This window comes from Acinonyx jubatus, chromosome B1, assembly GCF_027475565.1.
Source record: "Acinonyx jubatus isolate Ajub_Pintada_27869175 chromosome B1, VMU_Ajub_asm_v1.0, whole genome shotgun sequence".
Classification (NCBI taxonomy): domain Eukaryota; kingdom Metazoa; phylum Chordata; class Mammalia; order Carnivora; family Felidae; genus Acinonyx; species Acinonyx jubatus.
In genome coordinates this window covers 60,878,463-60,897,994 of record NC_069382.1, presented here as the reverse complement: position 1 = coordinate 60,897,994, position 19,532 = coordinate 60,878,463, and the positions used below count along the sequence as shown (strand labels likewise).

Genomic DNA, 19,532 nt, shown 5'->3' with positions numbered 1-19,532 from the left:
ATCAAATATAAATTACTTTATGCATTGGGGTTTACAAGGAAATATTTTTTTTAAAAAAATCATCACCATACCACATAAACTGTGAAGTAATTGCATGTTTATTCCAGTTTTTGAAATAAAGAGATTTCAGCCATTTTCTCAGTGAGCACTTTTCTTATTTGAATAACTAGTCCGTATCATTGATTTTTTTAGTTACCTTCAGTACACCATGAGTTGATGATTAAAATACTCGATGCAAATGAAGTTTTTTATATTAATTTAGTTAGTGACTATTTAATGAACGTCCACTCAATGCTAAGAGGGTTATTCAGTGCTCAAGACAAACAGAACACAGTTTATGTCTTTACATTCCTGACTATTGTCTATTTTTATTGTGTGAGAAGAGCCTTTTCAGAGTCAGCACCTCGTGTTATTTTTCTAAGGCAGCACATGCAGATTACTTTTTGAACTATGGCGTAATTACAGAGAACCGCTTAAAGCAAATGTATAATTTATTCACCTGAGAAATTCAGGGCAAAGCTGATCCTGCTTAGGTATGAAAGTGTAGTTGAAAAGATGTTAATACTGTGTTCCAAAACAGAATCCCATGTTATTGAGACTCTCCTCCTGCACCTTACCCTTAATTTCCAGTTGTGCAAAATAACAGCTGTCTCATAGGAGCCATTTAAACTGAGGTACTGTGTAAAACACTTGCATTTTAGTTTATAGTTATTTACAGCATACACTGGGGAAGTTCCAAGACTACAAGAAGTGAATGCAGTAAGTCTCCATAGTCCTCTCTCATCCCTCACCTTCCTTAGTGGCTAATAGCACCAATAAGGAATGATGTTTAAACTCTTTTCAGGATTTTTTTTTAAATATATTCATTTCCTTCATTTGAATAGTATTTTGTATTTAGTTTTTACTTTTTACCATTTGCAAAATGTCAGGGTGTTTTTTTCCATTGCTATCCCAGAGAACAGGCTTTATTAAAAATGTTATATGTATGCAGGTTTGGAGAAGTCTTGAATCTACTTATGTTATTTTTCCCAGGTTACCTTTTGTAAATAAACATTTGTAATTTTTTGATTCTGTAAAATGCAACTTGTAGCGCCGTTCAAACTCATCAAGTACTCTGACTTCAGGAAAGCTATGTGGAGGTCTGATGTTCAAGCCAGTTCAGAGTTCCCTGAGAACAGAGAGAGAGAGAGAAAGAGAGAGAGACTGAGTGATCCCTCAGCTGAGACAGAGGGATATACCAGGCTAAAACTTGGGCAATGCCAGTGTCCTTGTGAAGAACTGGGAATGGTCTGAGATGTTTGCAGTCCCTGCCGCAGGATCCTTGCAGGCTAACGGGATAGCCTGGTATCGTTTCATAGACATTGGCCGAAACTTTTGATTCAGAGACAAAGATGCTTAATACGTCTAGCACAGCAAACAGTATGAACTCCATGTTTGTGAGAGTTCTTGTGCCCCAGGTTCCTCAGGAATGCCGTGGAGTCAGCCAGGTGGACGGTACTAATTCAGAGGATTCCCCTCTCAACCGGGGATCCTGAGATTAGGGAACTCTTTTATAATGGACTGCAAACAAACCTGCCCAGACTTTGCCCTGGTGAGAGATGTTATGCTACTCAGCAAACAAATCTGCCGTCTGCTCTGTCTGCATAGGTTCTTCTCTCTACAAAAATCCTTCAAAAGATGGCCTAGAACCCAGGACATCAATACTTCTGCTTACAAGATGTGCTCACAAGAGACCCTTGGAGAATTGTCCTCCAATAGTCCTGAGCAATGAATATGCTCATGGTTTAAAGTATTCTTACCAGATTTTTTTTGCCCATTCTACTAATTCTCCTTTACTTGAGTATGCCTTGGAGTGTATCTTTTTATATCCTCTTTACCAGAGGCAATTTGATGATTAATAGCTCAGCTAAAATATAAATATCTGAGCGTACAAAGGGGAGGGGGAACCGATCATCATAGATCAGGCCCTCTTTCATACAAATGTACTATATGGCAGGCAATATTGTTCTTTTATGAGGTTCTGGGAAACATATTAAATAATAGTAGCCCAAACTGGAATTTCCTTTTAATGAAGATGGTCTAAGGGAAAAAAAAAAGGGGGAGGGGGAAGAAGAGAATAAGGAGCAACTCTTCAGACAGGATTCCATAACTACTGAGAACAGAGCAAGTCTCTTTCTACAGTTAAATCTTGTGGCTGGGACTGAATGTTTAAGATAATTGAGTGATCTGATGAACTACAGGTTTGTATCTTTCTTTGCCAGGTACTTAATTGTTCTCAGGAAGATGGCTCTTTTGAAGTGAATTTTGTGTTCACTGCTCATATTATTGACATTCTTAATGCTGAGGATTATTTAGTCACCCCTCCTTCAATATTACCAGCTGGAAAACTGAGGCCCAGGAAGTCTGGTAGAGTGGCCTGAAGTTACACAAGAAAGGCAGAGCTGAACTAACATCTCATATGTCCCCTGTAGGGCATTTGTTTACTCAAAAGATATACATTATGTCAAAGTCAAAATGTAAGAGACAGAGACACAGACACACAGACACACACACACACACACACACACACACACACACACAGAGAGAGAGAGAGAGAGAGAGAGAGAGAGAGAGAGAGGGAGAGACGGAGACTGATCTCAGCAGGAATTATAATCCTGATGTGGAGAAAACTCCCCTTGTCACTGTAAATACCGACCCAAATTAGTACTGTATTTGGGAACTGGCCAGAATGTTTGAAGGTGCATTTCAGTTTACGACTAGAGCTTGGCCCTAATGTGGGAAAATATTAATTGCCATTCAAAATCACTTTAAAAAGATGAATATCTGAGACACAAATACAGGATCGCCTTAAGCACAATAAACAAACAATTAAACCAATTATAATTTACCAGTGAAACTTCCAAGTGTTGAGAAATTGGCCTTGTTTCATGTATGGTGAAAGGCAGAGAATGTCAGAGTGGTTTAACTGTTTTCATCTGTGCTAAGAGGCTATGGCTGTGTTGAGCTGGAAGGGGGTCTCACAGAGCATCTGCTGGGATGATTTCCTCCCCTTTGAGGGGCCCTGGGCTCTAAGAACTCTGAGGCAGTGCAGAGGGACCACTGAGGATGAAGATCTTCACTCTTACTTCTAATAGAGCTTCTCTATTTTTGCCACACCTTGGCTTCTGTGACTTAGAAAACAAACTCAGAAACTCAACAACATAGTATTTTATATCTTGAAAGGAGTTTGGGTCCATGCATTTATTAAAACTAAGTGAGTATGCACTTAAGATTTCTGTTTTATTATATGTGTGTTTTATGTAAAAAACTAAACAGTTACCGAACTCAATTATAGCATGCTGAAGTATTTAGGGGGAGATGTGTCGATGCCTGTGATTTGGTGCACTTGGAAGTGCACCAAAATAAGGTAGATTGTTGCTCGGATACATGATGAAGCAAGGATAGTCACATATTAATGGTAAAATGTAGGGGGGAGGATTTATGGGTGCTCAGCCTATGATTCTTTCAACTTTGCTGGATGTTTGCTGTATGTTTGAAATTTTCCTTAATAAATTATTTAGGAAAAAAACTCACCAGTATACTTTGACCCTCTCATTTTTGTAAGGGAAGAAAGTGAGATTCAGGGAGAATAAGGTTATGTCATTGACAGAGCAGGAACTAGAACCAAAAGATCTTCAAAGAACTGGTTGTGCTGCTCGTTTTACATCCAGATTTGAGCATTTGCCCCAAGATTTCTTTACATAAATATCCGAAAAGTCATGAGTATTATCAAAGATGAAAAAAAGGCCTTTACAGGGTTATTGAAACTCCTACTTTTAGAAGGATTTCTTCTCCTCCCCCTCTCCTCCCCCACTCCCTCCCGTTTCTTCCCCTCCTCTTCCTCTTCCCCCTCCTCCTCCTCCTTTTTCTCCTTCTTCAATCTGTTTTTCATGCTGGTAGCATTGAGACAATTTTTGGGCTTCTTGTAGTGTATAATACACTAGAACTGATTGTGAGCTTATATATTGTATGGTATTTCTGGGCCAACTTTCCATTCTGTTTTTCGTTTTATATAAATAAATGCATGTATTCTTTTGAAAGTATGGAAATGAAGTTAACATTTTAAGAAAAGGTCCATGAACTTTATGTAGATTCTTCTAAAGCCTTTTCTGGGCAGAAAGTTGGTTTTGCCTCTGGTGTTTGACTGGTATAAGTCATGATCAAGGACCACCTAAAAATGACTTCTCCTTTATTCTTGTGCTCTGCTAGAACATTTAGAGGGTAAGAGTCTCTGGAGTCAAGCTTGCCTTAGGTTTAAATCCTAGTTATGACATTTCTAAATGTGAATACCTGGGGAACTTACTCAGATTATCTGATCTTTCTTTCTTGGGTATAAAATGGAGGTACTAATAGTACCCTACAGATTGTAGTATTCCATGACATCAGCCGTCACAATTTTTATTAGTGGTAACCTTAGAATTTGCTAGTGAATGACTTATATATTTGCATTTTATATTTACATTTTGTTTCATTTATTTTACTCTTTATTTATAGCTGATATTTGCTTTCACAAGGGATTGTGCTTCTGAATATTTATAGGATTTGCTTCTTCCCTTGTCCTGTCAATAAAGCATACACACTCTAATTCTCCCAGTTGTTTGCACAAAGCCATGAGTCATCTATAAAGCACATTTTAGTTAAAATTAGGTTTATTTCATAACTGTGTTGTCCTTTAAAAGATTTTTTTTTCTTTCTCAGGTTTTAGTATTGATTACCACTTTTCACTTTCCTCTTAGGTTTCCAAGATGTTAGAACTGTAGACTTGTACAAGTAAAAAATAAGAAATGTAGACTTCTAAAAGAGTGAGAAATTAAAATTTTAGTCATCAGTGTGACTTAAAAAAATTGCAATATAAAGATGCTACTTTTTCATAGTAAGTGAATAAAAACTTACTTGTAGGTGCAATTTGAGACTAATGAAAATGTTGGCTTAAAAGTTGTTGGATAGGTGTATTTTATCCACCCCAACTCAGTACATGTGTGTGTGTGTGTGTGTGTGTGTGTGTGTGTATATGTATATATATATGCATATATATTAATACATAATATATATACATAACAATACATGTATATATTAATACATATAAGATATAAATATGTATATAATAGTAAATCATTTTAAAGAGAAAAAAATCAGGCTTATATTTATATGGTTTAATAGTTGTGTAATGCTTTCTTTGTCTACCATTTGAAACCCCTTTTTTTTAAAAAAAAAATGTATATTTTATAGTTTCCATGAGTGGCAAAATGAGCTATGGTACAGAATTATAAAATTTGGTGGGTGGGAGGAAACTGAGATCGTCTGGAATTCTAGATTTGCCATTTTTAAGTTTTATTTCTGGAAGTCTAAAAAAATACTTATGTTTCATTATACTCTAATTACATCAAATTAGAATCTCTGTGAATGGGGACTGAATATAGGCCTACTCTTCAAAAGCTCCCTGGCAATCAGGGTCAGAATCATCCATCTGGTTGTGTGTGTGTGTGTGTGTGTGTGTGTGTGTGTGTTTTGTTTTTGCCAATATTTAGAAAGGAAATGTATGTGTATTAAACTAGTTTAGCTATGGGATATCTATTAAATTATTTTAAAGATGGGAGAGTGAACAAAACAAATACATTCTGTAATTAAAGCTCATTTAAATTATTTTACCTATTTTATGATATTCATATGATTTTGTTCTTACCTAAAAACAACAATATAATTCATTGACTTTCTGTATGTTTCAGAATTTTTTTAAATATGGAGGTGTAATATCATTCCATTAAAGCTCATTTCCAATGAATGGCAATATGGAAACGTGTTTATAACCCTTTTATGATATATTCTTTGGAGAAATGCAGTTCATTCTAGGTTTACATCACCATTTCTTGCTGTGGTGGGATAATGTTATAGTCTCAAATGGCATGTGGCCAATCATGGATGCAGTGTTAGTGCCTCTTGAAGGCCTTGTTTAAAACACTCACTCTGGGATACTACTGTGCTTCTTTACTTCCAGACTGACCACTGCTCTAAGCAGTGTTGGGGCAATGCCTGGGCTGCCCGAGCCCTTGAAGTTCAAGAAGAAGCACCTGGACTTCTCATGATGGGAGGTCAGAGTCAATGTAAGTGACTTCCTAATTTGGGGGGCTAAATCCCTTCAGTGATTTTAGGTCTGTATGAAGTCAGCCATAGAAATGATTATTTTCAGTGTGTGTTTTATGTCATCAAAATACACCCAAATATTGCCACTGACTTAAAATAAAACTTTAGAAGTATTTCTAAAGTAGTAAATTCTTATGCATCTCTGGTGAAAAGCATAGTTCGAAGATACAATTTTTTTTGTTTCATTAGGATTTCCCATTGATATTTTCAATTCCTCCAAAATATTACTTTGAGGAAATTGGAGTTACTGGAAAATATACATCAATTAAAGTTTAGAGAAAACTTAGAGAATCTAATTTAAAATTTTCTTGGACTTTAAAGGTGAGCATAAGTAGATTCATAAATGCCTAAGTGGGCAAAGCTACAAATTTATATTTTTGGAGATTGTTTTAATTCTGTTAGAGTTTGAGCATTGTTGAACATTGTTGCTCAGTACAGATTTATTTCCTTTCGAAGTTGTTACTTCATGAATTCCCAACCATGTAGGAATTCCCAAAGGTAATAGCTTAGTAAATTGTATCATAAAATACTTGGTATATGTACAAATGGATAACAAAAAATAGTAGAAATAATGTTCATTTGTGATAAATTACAGGGATTGAATTTTTCCTTTCGGGCAAAATAATGAAGTTACATTATGATGCATGTATTAAGATGGAATTTTCATTATGAACAAAGAGGAGAAAATATATACTTCGAGTTTTGTTCTCATCAAGTCCTGAGGATCTAAATATCTTTTCAAATAGTTTTTCTGCGTATAAGTTATAAAGTAATGGTATTTGAAGATGATGAGGAGATCATTTCTCTTGTACAGTTGAATTCTAGAGCTCTTACATAAAGTTATAATACTTCATTATATAGAAGGGAAAAGAAGGTTCTACAGTAAGTAAAGATTCAAATTAGTTTCTATTTTTCTGTATAATGGCTTGCATCTAACTCTGACAAACAAATTTGAACTTATACAAAATTAATGTTTTATATATTGCTACTTCTTTAATTGAATCCATCCTATATAACATATTAAAATAGTGGATACTGGAAAGAACACGATATATAAAGCAAAAAGCCCCAGATATATTTTAGGTGCCCGTTCCCCAGTTTACTAGAGTGTCATTTAAGTTCACTGAGTGCCTACCCTTCTAGATTGTGAGGATGAAATGAGATTACATATGTAAGATTACTTGGTTAACTATTACAGGCTGTAGAAGATTTGTTAATCTTTTGGGCGCAACACTTAGAACAAAACACTTCAGATCTGGGTATTTTATCCAGCAGCCTTAAATAAGATTTTCTTTTTTGTGTAACTTTTATTTTTAAAAAAGAGCAAGAAACAAAGTGATTCAAATATACAGTAGGCTGAATGCATGGAATAACAACATCAAAATACTTAGGAAAGCAGCTTAAGCTACCCTGGCATGTCCCGGATCAGACGGTCTTTACCAGCCCTCCTCCCTCTCCCTCCTCTGCCCTCTTTCTAGCTTCCCCCTCTCCTCTCTGTCTTTCTCCATTCTGTTTTTCCCCCTCCCATACCTTCCAAGGATGATGGGACTTCCTGCTTGTCTCCTGACCTTAGGTTTTATACCCTGCAGGCCCTCTCCTTCATCGATATTATATTGCTTAGACATCCTGGCAGGTTTTGTATAAAGTTTTTGACATCTTTCCCTTGATGTTTCGTAGTAAGACAGGGTGAAGCTCTAAGCTGCTGGACCAGAAAAAGGAGAGCAGTCTTTGGTCCCCAGTGAGTAATAAAACCACAGGTGGTGTTGACAGGTGTGTATAGTCACACTTCGGCTGAGAGTCTTCTGTGGTTTGAAACTCCTTGGATGGATCTGTCCCTACCATTCATAATTCAAACAAAAAAGTTTTTAAAACCACACCACATGTTTAGAATGAAAACTCGGGGAAGAACAGAAACAGAAAAGTAATGCATTAAAAAGGAAAAGTAAGCAGAGTTTGAGAAGATGCACATAAAAATCTGAATCCCATAAACAGATAACAGTCAAAGTTGATTTTTTTTTTTTTTTTTGATTTGAGATGGGAGGAAAGCTCTCAGATGAGAAAGACAAAGAGAACTCATTTTTACCAGGGTAGCTGTGCTTGTCAGAGCTGATCCCAGAACAGCTGACTGGGGCTCTGAGAAACTGTATGTACCAGTTGACCTGGGCCGAGAGCACTGAGAAGGGAGAAAAAAGCCAAAAATGAATGGGTAACAGGAGGTAAGAAACTTATTTATCTTGGCATTCATAATTTAAACATCTTAAATCAAGGGGAGTATCTGTTTTGAAACTCTTTAAACTTATTAGAATCAAATACTTGTGTGATTCTTTGTTACTGGTTGTTTGTTTTTGAAACCTGTAGTTGAATGAGTGGTTTAGAAAGCTGGATATTTGCATGAATATTGTTTACCACTCTGTAATTACCCTAAGGCAGAAAATCGGGGTTGCTTTTCCTCTGTTCCCTTCATTTATTTGTTATAATCATCCTTTTCCTTCCCTGCCTATCTTCCCATGTCTTTTCTTGTTCTCCTTCCTTGTTTTCTGTTCTCTGCCCCAAGATTTTAGAATGATTTCTATCGATGCACAAGCCCTAATTTGACCGTGGGACACCTCAGAAGTATTTTCCTCAAACGTACCCATCATAAGTAATATTATTTTAAAGGGGATTCATGTGCCACGTTGAATTTTTATATTTTCTCTGTTACATAAAGAGACTGATGTTGATAAAGACATAAAAGTTAAACAACAGGGAATTACTTCAATAATTTGGGCTATTTGTTAGCATTGATTTAGGATTTTTAGAACTTAATCTGTGTAAAAATTGGGATTTTGGAACGTGATCTTTAGACAGAGTCTGCCCTTTGGGGGTTATGATCTAGCAGTTAGCACAGAATTTGAAAGGGTTGTTCTCTGGTCATTGAGATTTTTTTTTTTTTTTGGCCTGTTCTTCCACATTTGAGTGATTCTTGAGGCTCTGTAGTGTACCTGTCAGGTGGGGATTAGCTAGCGTGTACTTGTCTTTGGATAAATTACAAGAACGTGCCACCTCTGAGCAGAAGAATCCTAGTAATGAACTTTTCCTTTCAGATGTGGCTTGGCACTGAGGCTGGGCTGGGTTTGCGTCCCCTTTGTCACTCAGAATCTGTTGCACATGTATAAATAGTAGAATCATATGCAGTAGCCCTGCCTCCAAGCCACAAGGCTATGAGAAAAATGGGAAATTTTCCCAAAAACATCATCAAAATCCCAAAATACAGCAGGCACTTTCTTTCATTTAGTCAATAATAAGAAATGACTGACTTTTGGAATTAGCAGATTATCAACATTTTAGCTATCAGTTTTCAAAGTTTTATAAGTAAACTATTTTAAGTATAGTCATATAATCTTAATTATTAGAAGAGGGAATCTGAAATATAAGAATTGTTTCTATACTATTTAATGAGGCATTGGGGTAGGAATATAATGCAATTTTTAAATGAAATTTAAATTTAAATAAGAGATTAAATTTTGAATATTGTCACAAGTTGGAGGGTTGGTGGCAGTAATTATGATTTGCCAGTCTTGTTAGCATTCCAGATTCTCAAATAACCTGGGAGCCTGTGGATTGCAGTGGAAATAAAATAGTGTGTGTGTGTGTGTGTGTGTGTGTGTGTGTGTCTAGTTTGATTATCTGTCTCCTTATTATCTATATCTGCTTTTTTTATCAGGTTTTAAGGCCTTATTGAGGAGATAGTGAGCAGGATGGAAAAAGTTCCTGGTTAAAAACCTCATACTTAAAGCTGTGATATTCCTCTTAATTGCATTTAAAAGCGTGAGTGGGTAGATAAAACCCCATAGGAAATGAAATTTGGCTATAATGTGATTGGCAATTTGCCCTTTCCCCTGGTTAAAGTTCCTATTTTATGGAATCAGGAAGATCACAGGGGATGGTAACATGGGGTGGGAAATAGGAGGCTACTCTGTTCAGGAAGCAGAAGCAGAAGGGTGAACCTGGAGTGTCATTTGGATCCAGTTTGCACAGTGTAGTGATGAAACCACCTGAGTTTCAGGGATCCCTGCTGTCGTTCTGGACATGGCAGCTGGCATTAGTGCCATATGCTGTCTTCATTGCTGTTTAAGCTGAGTGGACAGCCACCATCCAGTGGTGCCCTGTCAAAGCCAAGAGCTGGAGGCCAGACCCCAAGAATTCCCAGCCAGCCAGTTGTGTTTGCTGACTGTTGTTTCATTAACTTTGCAGAAATGGGACGTTGTGGTTTATACAATTGAACAAGTACAGTTTTGGACTCTACTTAGTAAGTCATGATAAGGTTTTATTGGACTAGATGAATGGAGTAGACTAGGTTTAGGTTATTCTTTTTTTTTTTTTTTTTGATAAACCCCGATTTTATAAAAAATAAAAATTAATAACTCTGGCCATTGACTATTCATGTTTAATATTTCAGTTTTGAAATGTGAATTTGTTACACTCCTCAGTTAGAAATTAGAACAGAACTATAAATCCTGGAATTACTTTTAAGAATCAAAACAGAAAAAAAAACGCAGGTACATTAAAATCTTAATTAAAGACTTTTGCATACCATGAAGGAAAGCATGGGTTTTGGATATATACTCAAATCAAGTCAAAGATATTTGCTTCCTCTTTCACTAATTTTTATTTCCTTAGATTGTGTTTTGTAGGAATAATGAATTTGTGATTCTTATTTGTGATACTGAGGAAGGACTTTTTAAATTTTTTGTTTTTCAACGTTTATTTATTTTTGGGACAGAGAGAGACAGAGCATGAACGGGGGAGGGGCAGAGAGAGAGGGAGACACAGAATCTGAAGCAGGCTCCAGGCTCTGAGCCATCAGCCCAGAGCCTGACGCGGGGCTCGAACTCCCGGACCGCGAGATCGTGACCTGGCTGAAGTCGGACGCCCAACCGACTGCGCCACCTAGGCGCCCCAAGGAAGGACTTTTAAACAAGTTTAAAGTAAAACTGAAATAAAAATTATTAAGGTTATATTTACAACACATTAAGTATGTTTAATCTCTTTTAGAACTATAAGGTTTAGCAAGTCTCTTTTTCTCTTTCTTCTTTCTTTCTTTCTTTCTTTCTTTCTTTCTTTCTTTCCTTCTTCCTCTCTCTCTCTCTTTTTCTTTCTTTCTTTCTAGTTGTTGTATTAACAGTTGTATAGGCCAAGTGACAACATCATTGTTTTTAATAAAATGGATTAATAGAAATGTAAGAGGATTAAGTATTTCAGGTTCTGGCTTCTATGCTTAATATGAGAATATTGGTTTGAAGCCAGTATATGAAACATGCTAATTTATTGGTACTTTGTTTGAAGTAGTGTAGATTACCTCCTCTGAGATTGTTCGCCTGGGGCCGTCAGTCTCAACCTGGAGCGATTGTGCCCCCAGGGGACATTTGGCAAAGTCTGGAAACATTTTTGGTTGTCACAGTTGGGGAGGTGGGCTGCTACCAGCATCTAAGTGAGTAGAGGGGGTCAGAGATGCTGCTAAAATCCTACAATGCACAGGAAAGCCTCTCACAACAAAGGATTATCCAGTCCAAATGTCAGTAGTGCTGAGGCCAAACAACCTTGATCTAGGGGTGTTTACAATTTGGCTTCCTCCTTGTCTCTTTTCTTTTTTCCTTTTCCTTTTTCCCTTTTCCATTCCTTATTCTTAAAGAGGCATGTGTAACTTGGTGAGGAGAGGAGTGACTGACTCTCTGTTTTGTGCTAAGGTAATCTGTTCAGTCATTTCCCAAGGTGTGGTATTGTGCAGAATGAAAAGGGACTCAGGAGAGCTGTCCTGTAGCTCTAGCCCTGGACATGTTTCTTAAACTCTTTCATTTCTTTGTCTCTCAAAATCAGAGCTGAACGGGATCTAAGGTTTCTTCTAGTCCAACAAAGTTAAAATAGTTCGGCTAGACAATTTATTCAGCCTGACATGAGTACCTCCTCTGTGTCAAATAACATGCTAGATTCTATGAGTGAAATGACACAGAAGACCAGAATATGTGGTTCTGATTTCTAAACGCCCACAACGTAACTGAGGAGACAGATGTAAACAGATGTGACCATGCACTGTGATGAGCATTGTAATGGAAGTGTGATCAAAGTTCTGCAGGACAGGGGAGGACAGCTACTACCTGAGGTAAACAGAGCTGGGTAGAACCTCATCAGAAGGAAAGTAGAATTTGACAGACTGTTGGAGGGTTAGATGAGGGATTTGCCAGAAGGCAGGAAGGGCACTGCAGGCCAAAGGAATGGCATAAACAAAGACGTAGAATTATGCCAAGCCTTGGAATATTCTCTACCTCTGCAAGGTTTCCGTATGGCTGGAACATTATCACTGCATAAAAATACTCTTCTTCTGTTGCCTTAAAATATCAGAAATTTCCAAAAGAACCTTAAAGCTGAGAAAAGTAAACATTACCCCTTCGCCCTGGTCCTAACTCCTTACCATTCACTCGTTTCCAATGTGTACACCCCAAGCACTGCCAGCCTCAGTTCCAGTCTGAGGATTCCCTCAGGCTCCTGGCTCTCCTACTTGTTTTAACTTGTGCCTCCTCTGCTGCTTCATTGCTAATGTTGTGGCTTGTGGTGCAGAAAAGTCAGGAACAACAAATCCAATTAAAAAAAAAAAAGTGATTTTTTCACCCCATCAAATACCCGTGAAATAAGTTTGAATTTTAAGAACCCCCTTGGGGCAATGGGCTTGAGTAATTAGAACTGCTGATTTAGTTCACAAATGCAGGGGAACCAAGGGCAATGTCATCCCATTCAGTTCTTCTAAAGTAGAGAGCGTGATGGCAGAGATCGCGCCAAGGCTTTTGGCACAAAGTGACAGTAGTTTTTGGCTTTGGGTGACCAAAATGCTGCTCGGCATCGCCGAACTAGTGGTTCTCAGCTTGGCTTAAGTCACCATCACACTCAGTTTTCTTTTGCAGCTGTGAAAGTCGGTATCCTCCTTCAGATTAGGTCACTAAAGGAAACAAGAGTATTGAAAGAAACTCGTCTTCCTACTGTCTGTAAAGAAGTAGACAAATTATACATGAGTTTTCCCTCAGCAAGTCTGACTTTTTCTCAGGAGAAGTGAATTGAAATGGAATAACTCCTTCTGTTGCTTTCCTTTGGAAATATCCAGATATAAAAAGAAGCTATGTAGTAGATATCACAGTGATGAGAGTTCAGGAAATTGGTCTTCTATTTCCAGCCAAGCAGTCGACTCTCTGTGACACTTTATTTCTTGATTTCTGAACTTCTCCTTATAGAAATAAATCCTGTGATACCTGCTGCTGTTCATTCCTTAGGACTTAGGAAGTAATGTCTGTATTGAAGAAGTAAAAGGTTTTATAACACAAGTAAATATTTTTCCAACCTTGATGTCCATTAGTGCCCTGTTTGTATGATTAAATTCTAAGTAGTCTGATATTTGGCAACATCTTTTTTTTCCCCCACCAGAATGTAAAATTCATGATTAACTCTTCATTATGAATTTGTTTAAGCATCACTCAACCTAATAAATATCCCAGAAAAGAGCTGACTTGGCTGGAGTTGAATCAGTACAGCTTTGCTAATTTGGCCACTAAATTAAGCCAATACTTTTTAATCTCGATTGAGCTAAAGGGGAATGTTCAGAAATCAAGGCCTGGGTGTATTCTCCCAGAAATCACTGGAGTTTGGCTGTCTTCATCAGGTTGGTAAGAGGTGGAGAAGGTACAAATAAATGTGTTTAAGGCCAATGTGTCCCCTTCGATAGGTATAGAGCAGTAGTGGTAATATCAGAGGGACTATAATGAAGAATTAATGGATAAGCAATCATAAGTGTGATGTAAGAGAACTGAAAATAGTTTGAGTTCTTAAATACTGTTCATCATGCAACAGGTACATATTCTTTCGTCATCTATTAGATTTTGCTTTCTATATGAATAGTTATTTATTGCATGCTTGAGACCTGGAGTAGACAGTTTTATTGAAATAGTCATATTCATTTACATGCAGCCTGTGGCTGCTTTTGCATTACAATGGCAGACTTAAATAGTTGTAACAGAGAACATATGGTCCACAAAGACTAAAATAAAATATTTACTATCTTAAAGTCTGTTGACCCTTGCTTTAAAGAAGTGCTTTTTTGTAAATGCAAACTAATTTCTGTGATTTTGATAAATTCGCTCAGGGTCATTATTCTCCTAGGCAAAAGAAATTATTTTCTTTCAAAGAAGTGGAACCCTAAATACTTTCTTTGCATCTTGTTTGGTCATACTTGAGAAATTCTTTAAAAATGCAAATGTTGAAATAAAATGTATAAGGAAATACGTTGTTTAGTTCATAAGCACTCCAGAAAAAACATAGACATATAGTAGTGTAGTGACTGTAAAGTGATCTTGAATAGTATGTCACCAGTTATATTTGGGAAGTGAATAGATAACAGTCACAACAGCAAATGTTTATAAAGTACTAATTCTGTGTTAGGCACTGTTCTAAGTACTCTTTATGATTCCTTTCTTCAGCAACTCTTTGAAGTAGGATAATTATTATCCTTAGTTTATAGATGACATTTTTTACTTGTGAATACATTTAAAGACTTAAACTTGTAAGAAAGACAACTAATAAAATACCATTTATAATTTATTTCATGGATTTATTGATACAAATGAATACTTATGTTTCTTGAGATTATAAAGCCAGGTCACTGTATCCCATGACTAAAGTATTAAGAATGACAGAGAACTGTTTTAATTAACTTAGGAAAGTTATCTTGAATTGTAATTTGGTAGTTTGCAGTTCTGAGCTTAATTTAATTTTTAAGCTTCTTCTAAGCTTAATTTAATTTTTTACACAGTTAGATTTCTACTGGGTTTATTTTTCTCTTCCTTCAAAGTTAATGCATTCAAGTGTGCCCATATTGGAGACTGCAGTGGCTAGCCTTATCTTCTTCATGGGGTTGTTCTCAGTTCATTCTGAGATACTGCACTTACAAAGAGGAAGTGGCCTGAGGCAAAGCCACGTTTCTTGCAGGTAGTAGATACTTGAGAAGCTCAGGATACAGTCCCCTCACTCTATGGCTTTTGGTAGGAAAACAGGTGCTATCCTAACTTCATCAGTAAGGATGTCAGAAGAGTGACCAATAGAGTTTGACTGCAAGCAGATGAACCCATGGAGAGAGAGTCAGAGAAGGGTTGGATATCCTGGAGTAGGTAGTGAGATACCTGCTTACATACCACCTACCATCTCCGCCTACTTGGAACTTGTCTTGGGGAAGGACTAAGATTACAGTGAAAAGAGGTGAGGAGGACTGGCCAGGAATGCTACCAGAGACACCCACGACCAGGAATTTCCCTCTTAGTCCACACTCATGTGAATAATCGCCCCTGCCCTTCTTCCTTTTCTTGAATCTATAGCACTGCTATTTCACCTCTTCCACAGATCACCATAAGCTTGTGAGTCTGAAAATGTCACACACCCTGTTCCTTGTATTACCGTCTCTTCCAGATTATTTCTTTCTACTGGGACATTCTCAATTTTGTGTGTAGAAAGTGAGTATTTCTAACAAAGTACTCCTCCTCACTGACTCTCATCATCTTTATAAAGTTCTGTGTAGCTGCTTACATTGAGACAAAAGGGTAGGTTCCTATATAGGTGTAGCTTACAAACCTTTCAAATTGAGGGTACTCAGCATCTGCGATAACCTTGCCTAGGTCAGAAAGCAGAGCTCAGGTGTGAGGCTCAAAATGGAGACTGCGAATGGGAAGTGAGTACTGCGTTTAGTTTAATCCGAATCACAATTCAGATGCCTTCTTGTACTTTAGAATTGGTTTGTAGTCTAGTGTTATTAAAGAGAGTTGGAATTACTTGTCAGAAAAATATTTTAAAAGAATTTAATAATCATTAAATCATTATGTATATAACTGTATATCAATTATAAGTATATAATTATTAATGCATTAATAATACATTTAAATACATTAAAATCAGCAAAGTTTTTGTGTTCCCTTGACTGTGATAGAAGCCTTCCGTGTTGTGTGTGTTGATTTAAAAATTTAAATCTGCTGCACTGTGGAATAAACTGTGACACTGAACTGCTTGATGTATGGAAAGCTCCGGTGTCAGTGTTGGGCAGAGAGAATACTGCACTTAACTGTACAGTAAGATCCTTATTTTCCCTCGGTATGTTTACTGCTTCCGATTAGAATGTTAAAGTGGCTTTAAGTATATGAAACTTCTCAAATTCTTGTATAAGACTTCACAAATTTATATGGCACTATACGTGTCCCCCAAACCCTCAAACCAAAACCTGAAAACCAAACCAAAAACAAAACCCTAGCATTTTTCTCTTCTGTGTCTTATTTTTAAAGCTTCCTTTGCATGCTGCTGGTGGTGTGGTTTGTGGTGGTGGGTACTTAGAGCACCAAGTAATTACGTCAGTTTCATTTTCCATAATTGTTCAGTAAGCTCACTTCCCTTATCTGATCAGTTTCTCCTCATAGACTCGCTGAGATGTTATCTGGGTGTCTGGGGGCAGGGAAGGGAGGCTGTTTTGTGACATCCCCATCAGATCTGAGCATCATCCAGTGCTCACACTGGTCTGCTTGGGGGAGACAATTCTGGGCTTGTGCCCACTGCTGTTTTCTTGGCTGGAGTTCACTGTGGAAATCAGGGATGATGAACGCATGTCCCTGCTGACGCAACCATTGTTTAAAAGCCCAAGGTTGACAGTCCATCCGTTCTGGCAGTCTGTCTTTTAGCTTTTAATTTCAGGATCACTTTGATGATCTTTATACTCCGTGATCAACTGTCTTTGTATCCTGCTAAGGGCATGGGAGAAATACCCCTGAATACCTTCCTTGACTCATGAGGGTTTGAGAGGAGCTTGGGGGTACTAACTGGTGTTTTATTCTGGCTCGGTGGCCCCAATTGGAATAGATCCACTTGACTGTCACTTTCCTCCTGGATTTTCTAGCCCGCTCAGCATTCAGCTTTTCTTTTAGCATGCTGAGCCACACCCCCCCTCCCCTGTACCCTTTGCTATTTCAACACTCTTGATGACTGAGTCCCCTACTGCTTTTCTTTATCCTTCAAATTTCTATGAGCTCTTTTTATTTCTCCTTTCTGTGTTGCTGGAAATTCCCCTAAGTCATATCCACTGCCTTCTCAGGGTGGCATTCATCCTCCCTCTTTAAGTGCAGAATGCCTGCTGGGAGACACTCTTTATCATAGAGGAAATAATTTTAAAAATACCATGGTGTTTTCAGAATCGTTTCTGTAACCTCTGATATGTGACTTACACTGACTGTTCTAGTCCTGGCAACTACAAGTCAGAGGATGAGCCTCCGTGTCAGGTAATGATTCAGATGTCTTTTAAAAGGTACAGAAGCCGTGCTTAGAAATCAGGCACAAAGACCTGACGCCCAGCTTTAAAAGAATGACCCGGGGAGCTAAAGGCAGTGAGGAAGAAGTTCACTTGAAAAGAGAAGGCAAGAGATTTTTCTCCTTGCTCTGTACCGCATGTTTTCATTATAGTAATGGTTGATTTCATTCCAGCAGACTCTGGGATCACCTCTAGCCAATCTCTTGATGGCCACATCCCCTTCTTCGTGCCCTCTAGAATCTAATTGTTAAATTATTTTTCAGGTTTTTTATTCAAATTCCAGTTGGCTAATATACAGCGTAATATTAGTTTCAGGTATACAATATAGTGATTCAACACTTCCATGCATCACCCGGTGCTCATCACAACAAGTGCCCACCTTAATCCCCATCCCCTGTTTCACCCATCTCTGCCCACCCCACCCCCCCGCTCTGGTAACCATTAGTTTGTTCTCTAAAGTTAAGACTCTGTTTCTTGCTTTGCCTCTGTCTCTCTCTCTTCTTTTTTTGTTTTTTGTTTTGTTTTGTTTTGTTTCTTAAATTTCACATATGAGTGAAATCAAATGGTATTTGTCTTTCTCTGACTCACTTATTTCACTGAGCATTAGACTATCTAGCTCTATCCATGTCATTGCAAAAGGGCAAGGTTTTGTTCTTTTTTTGTGGCTGAATAATATTCCATTGCATACCAGATCTTCTTTTTTTTGTTTGCTTCAAGTTTTTTTTATTAAAATTAAAAAAAATATTTATTTAATTTTGAGAGAGAAAGAGACACAGAGCACGAGTAGGGGAGGGACAGAGAGAGAGAGAGACAGAGACAGAATCTGAAGCAGGCTCCAGGCTCTGAGCTGTCAGCACAGAGCCCGACACGGGGCTCAAACCCATGAACCGTGAGATCATGACCTGAGCCAAAGTCAGACGCTTAACCGACTGAGCCGCCCAGGTGCCCCAGTTTCAAGTTTTTATTTAAATTCTAGTTAGATAACATATAGTACAATATTGGTTTCAAGAATAGGATTTAGTGATTCATCACTTACATATAACACACAGTGCTCATCACAACAAGTGCCCTCCTTAGTATCCATCACCCATTTAGCCCATCTCCTGCATACCTCCCTTCCAGCAACCCTTGGTTTGTTCACTGTATTTAAGAGTGTCTTATGGTTTGCCTCCCTTTCTCCTATTTCCCCTGTTCCCATATGCTCATCTGTTTTGTTTCTTAAATTCCACATATGAGTGAAATCATATGGTATTTGTCTTTCTCTGACTTGTTTTACTTAGCATAATATACTCTAGCTCCGTCTACTTTGTGGCAGATCTAATACATTTTAATGTGTTCATCACAATGGCCACAGGATCCCCTAATAAACGATAGCCGTAGTATTTCTTATTGCTTCAAAATACATGGAAGCTACTAGTGGGAAATGGAATGAACTGAAATTCTGTTTTTCCTTTGTTCCGGAAAGTCCGTATTCTGGGATCTGATGTTTTGTTGAAGATAAAAATAAGAATTTGAAAAAGAATTTTAGTAACTTAATAATTTAATTTTTGATTAATAGTAGATGATATTTCTTGAGGGCCCGAACTGTTTCTGGCACTTGGTGTAAAAATTTTCCAGTGTTAAAAACAATAGTGACAGTGGTTATTCCCATTTTGCGATGAGGAAACTGAAAATCAGAAAGGATCAGTCATAAAACTGAAAAGAAGTGGGATCAGGATTAAAATTTACATCTGTCTGAAGTCAACACCCCTGCCGTTTCAAGTTATTAAGCTTCAGTAAATAGATCATGTTAGAAGTAGCTCTGTGACAAAAGACCTTGTGACAAATAATGTTTGTCGCTTAGTTCCCTCAGGAACATGCCGAGGGAGTGATGCGGGAAGAGTCCACGTTACTTGTCTGACATCAGTCTCTTTTGCTGTAGCAATATATCAATTTAATGCAGTACTGACTTCATGCACGTGATCTAAGTTCAACCTGTTTTAGGCCTTACTATTTT

General features: G+C 37.6%; 1 protein-coding gene across 5 annotated transcripts in view; it reads left to right on the top strand.

The window, feature by feature from the left end:
* TLL1 (tolloid like 1) overlaps window positions 1-19,532 on the top strand; it is a 211,956-nt gene that overhangs the window by 26,253 nt on the left and 166,171 nt on the right. For 2 of the 5 annotated variants that reach the window (XM_027068568.2, XM_053216741.1), the window contains exon 2: window positions 6,035-6,140. The exons of the other annotated variants lie outside the window; for them this stretch is intronic. In XM_027068568.2, the coding sequence (XP_026924369.1) occupies window positions 6,119-6,140 (22 nt within the window). In that variant the 5' untranslated portion in view covers window positions 6,035-6,118. The remainder of the gene's footprint in view (window positions 1-6,034; window positions 6,141-19,532) is intronic. 5 annotated transcript variants of the gene reach the window in all.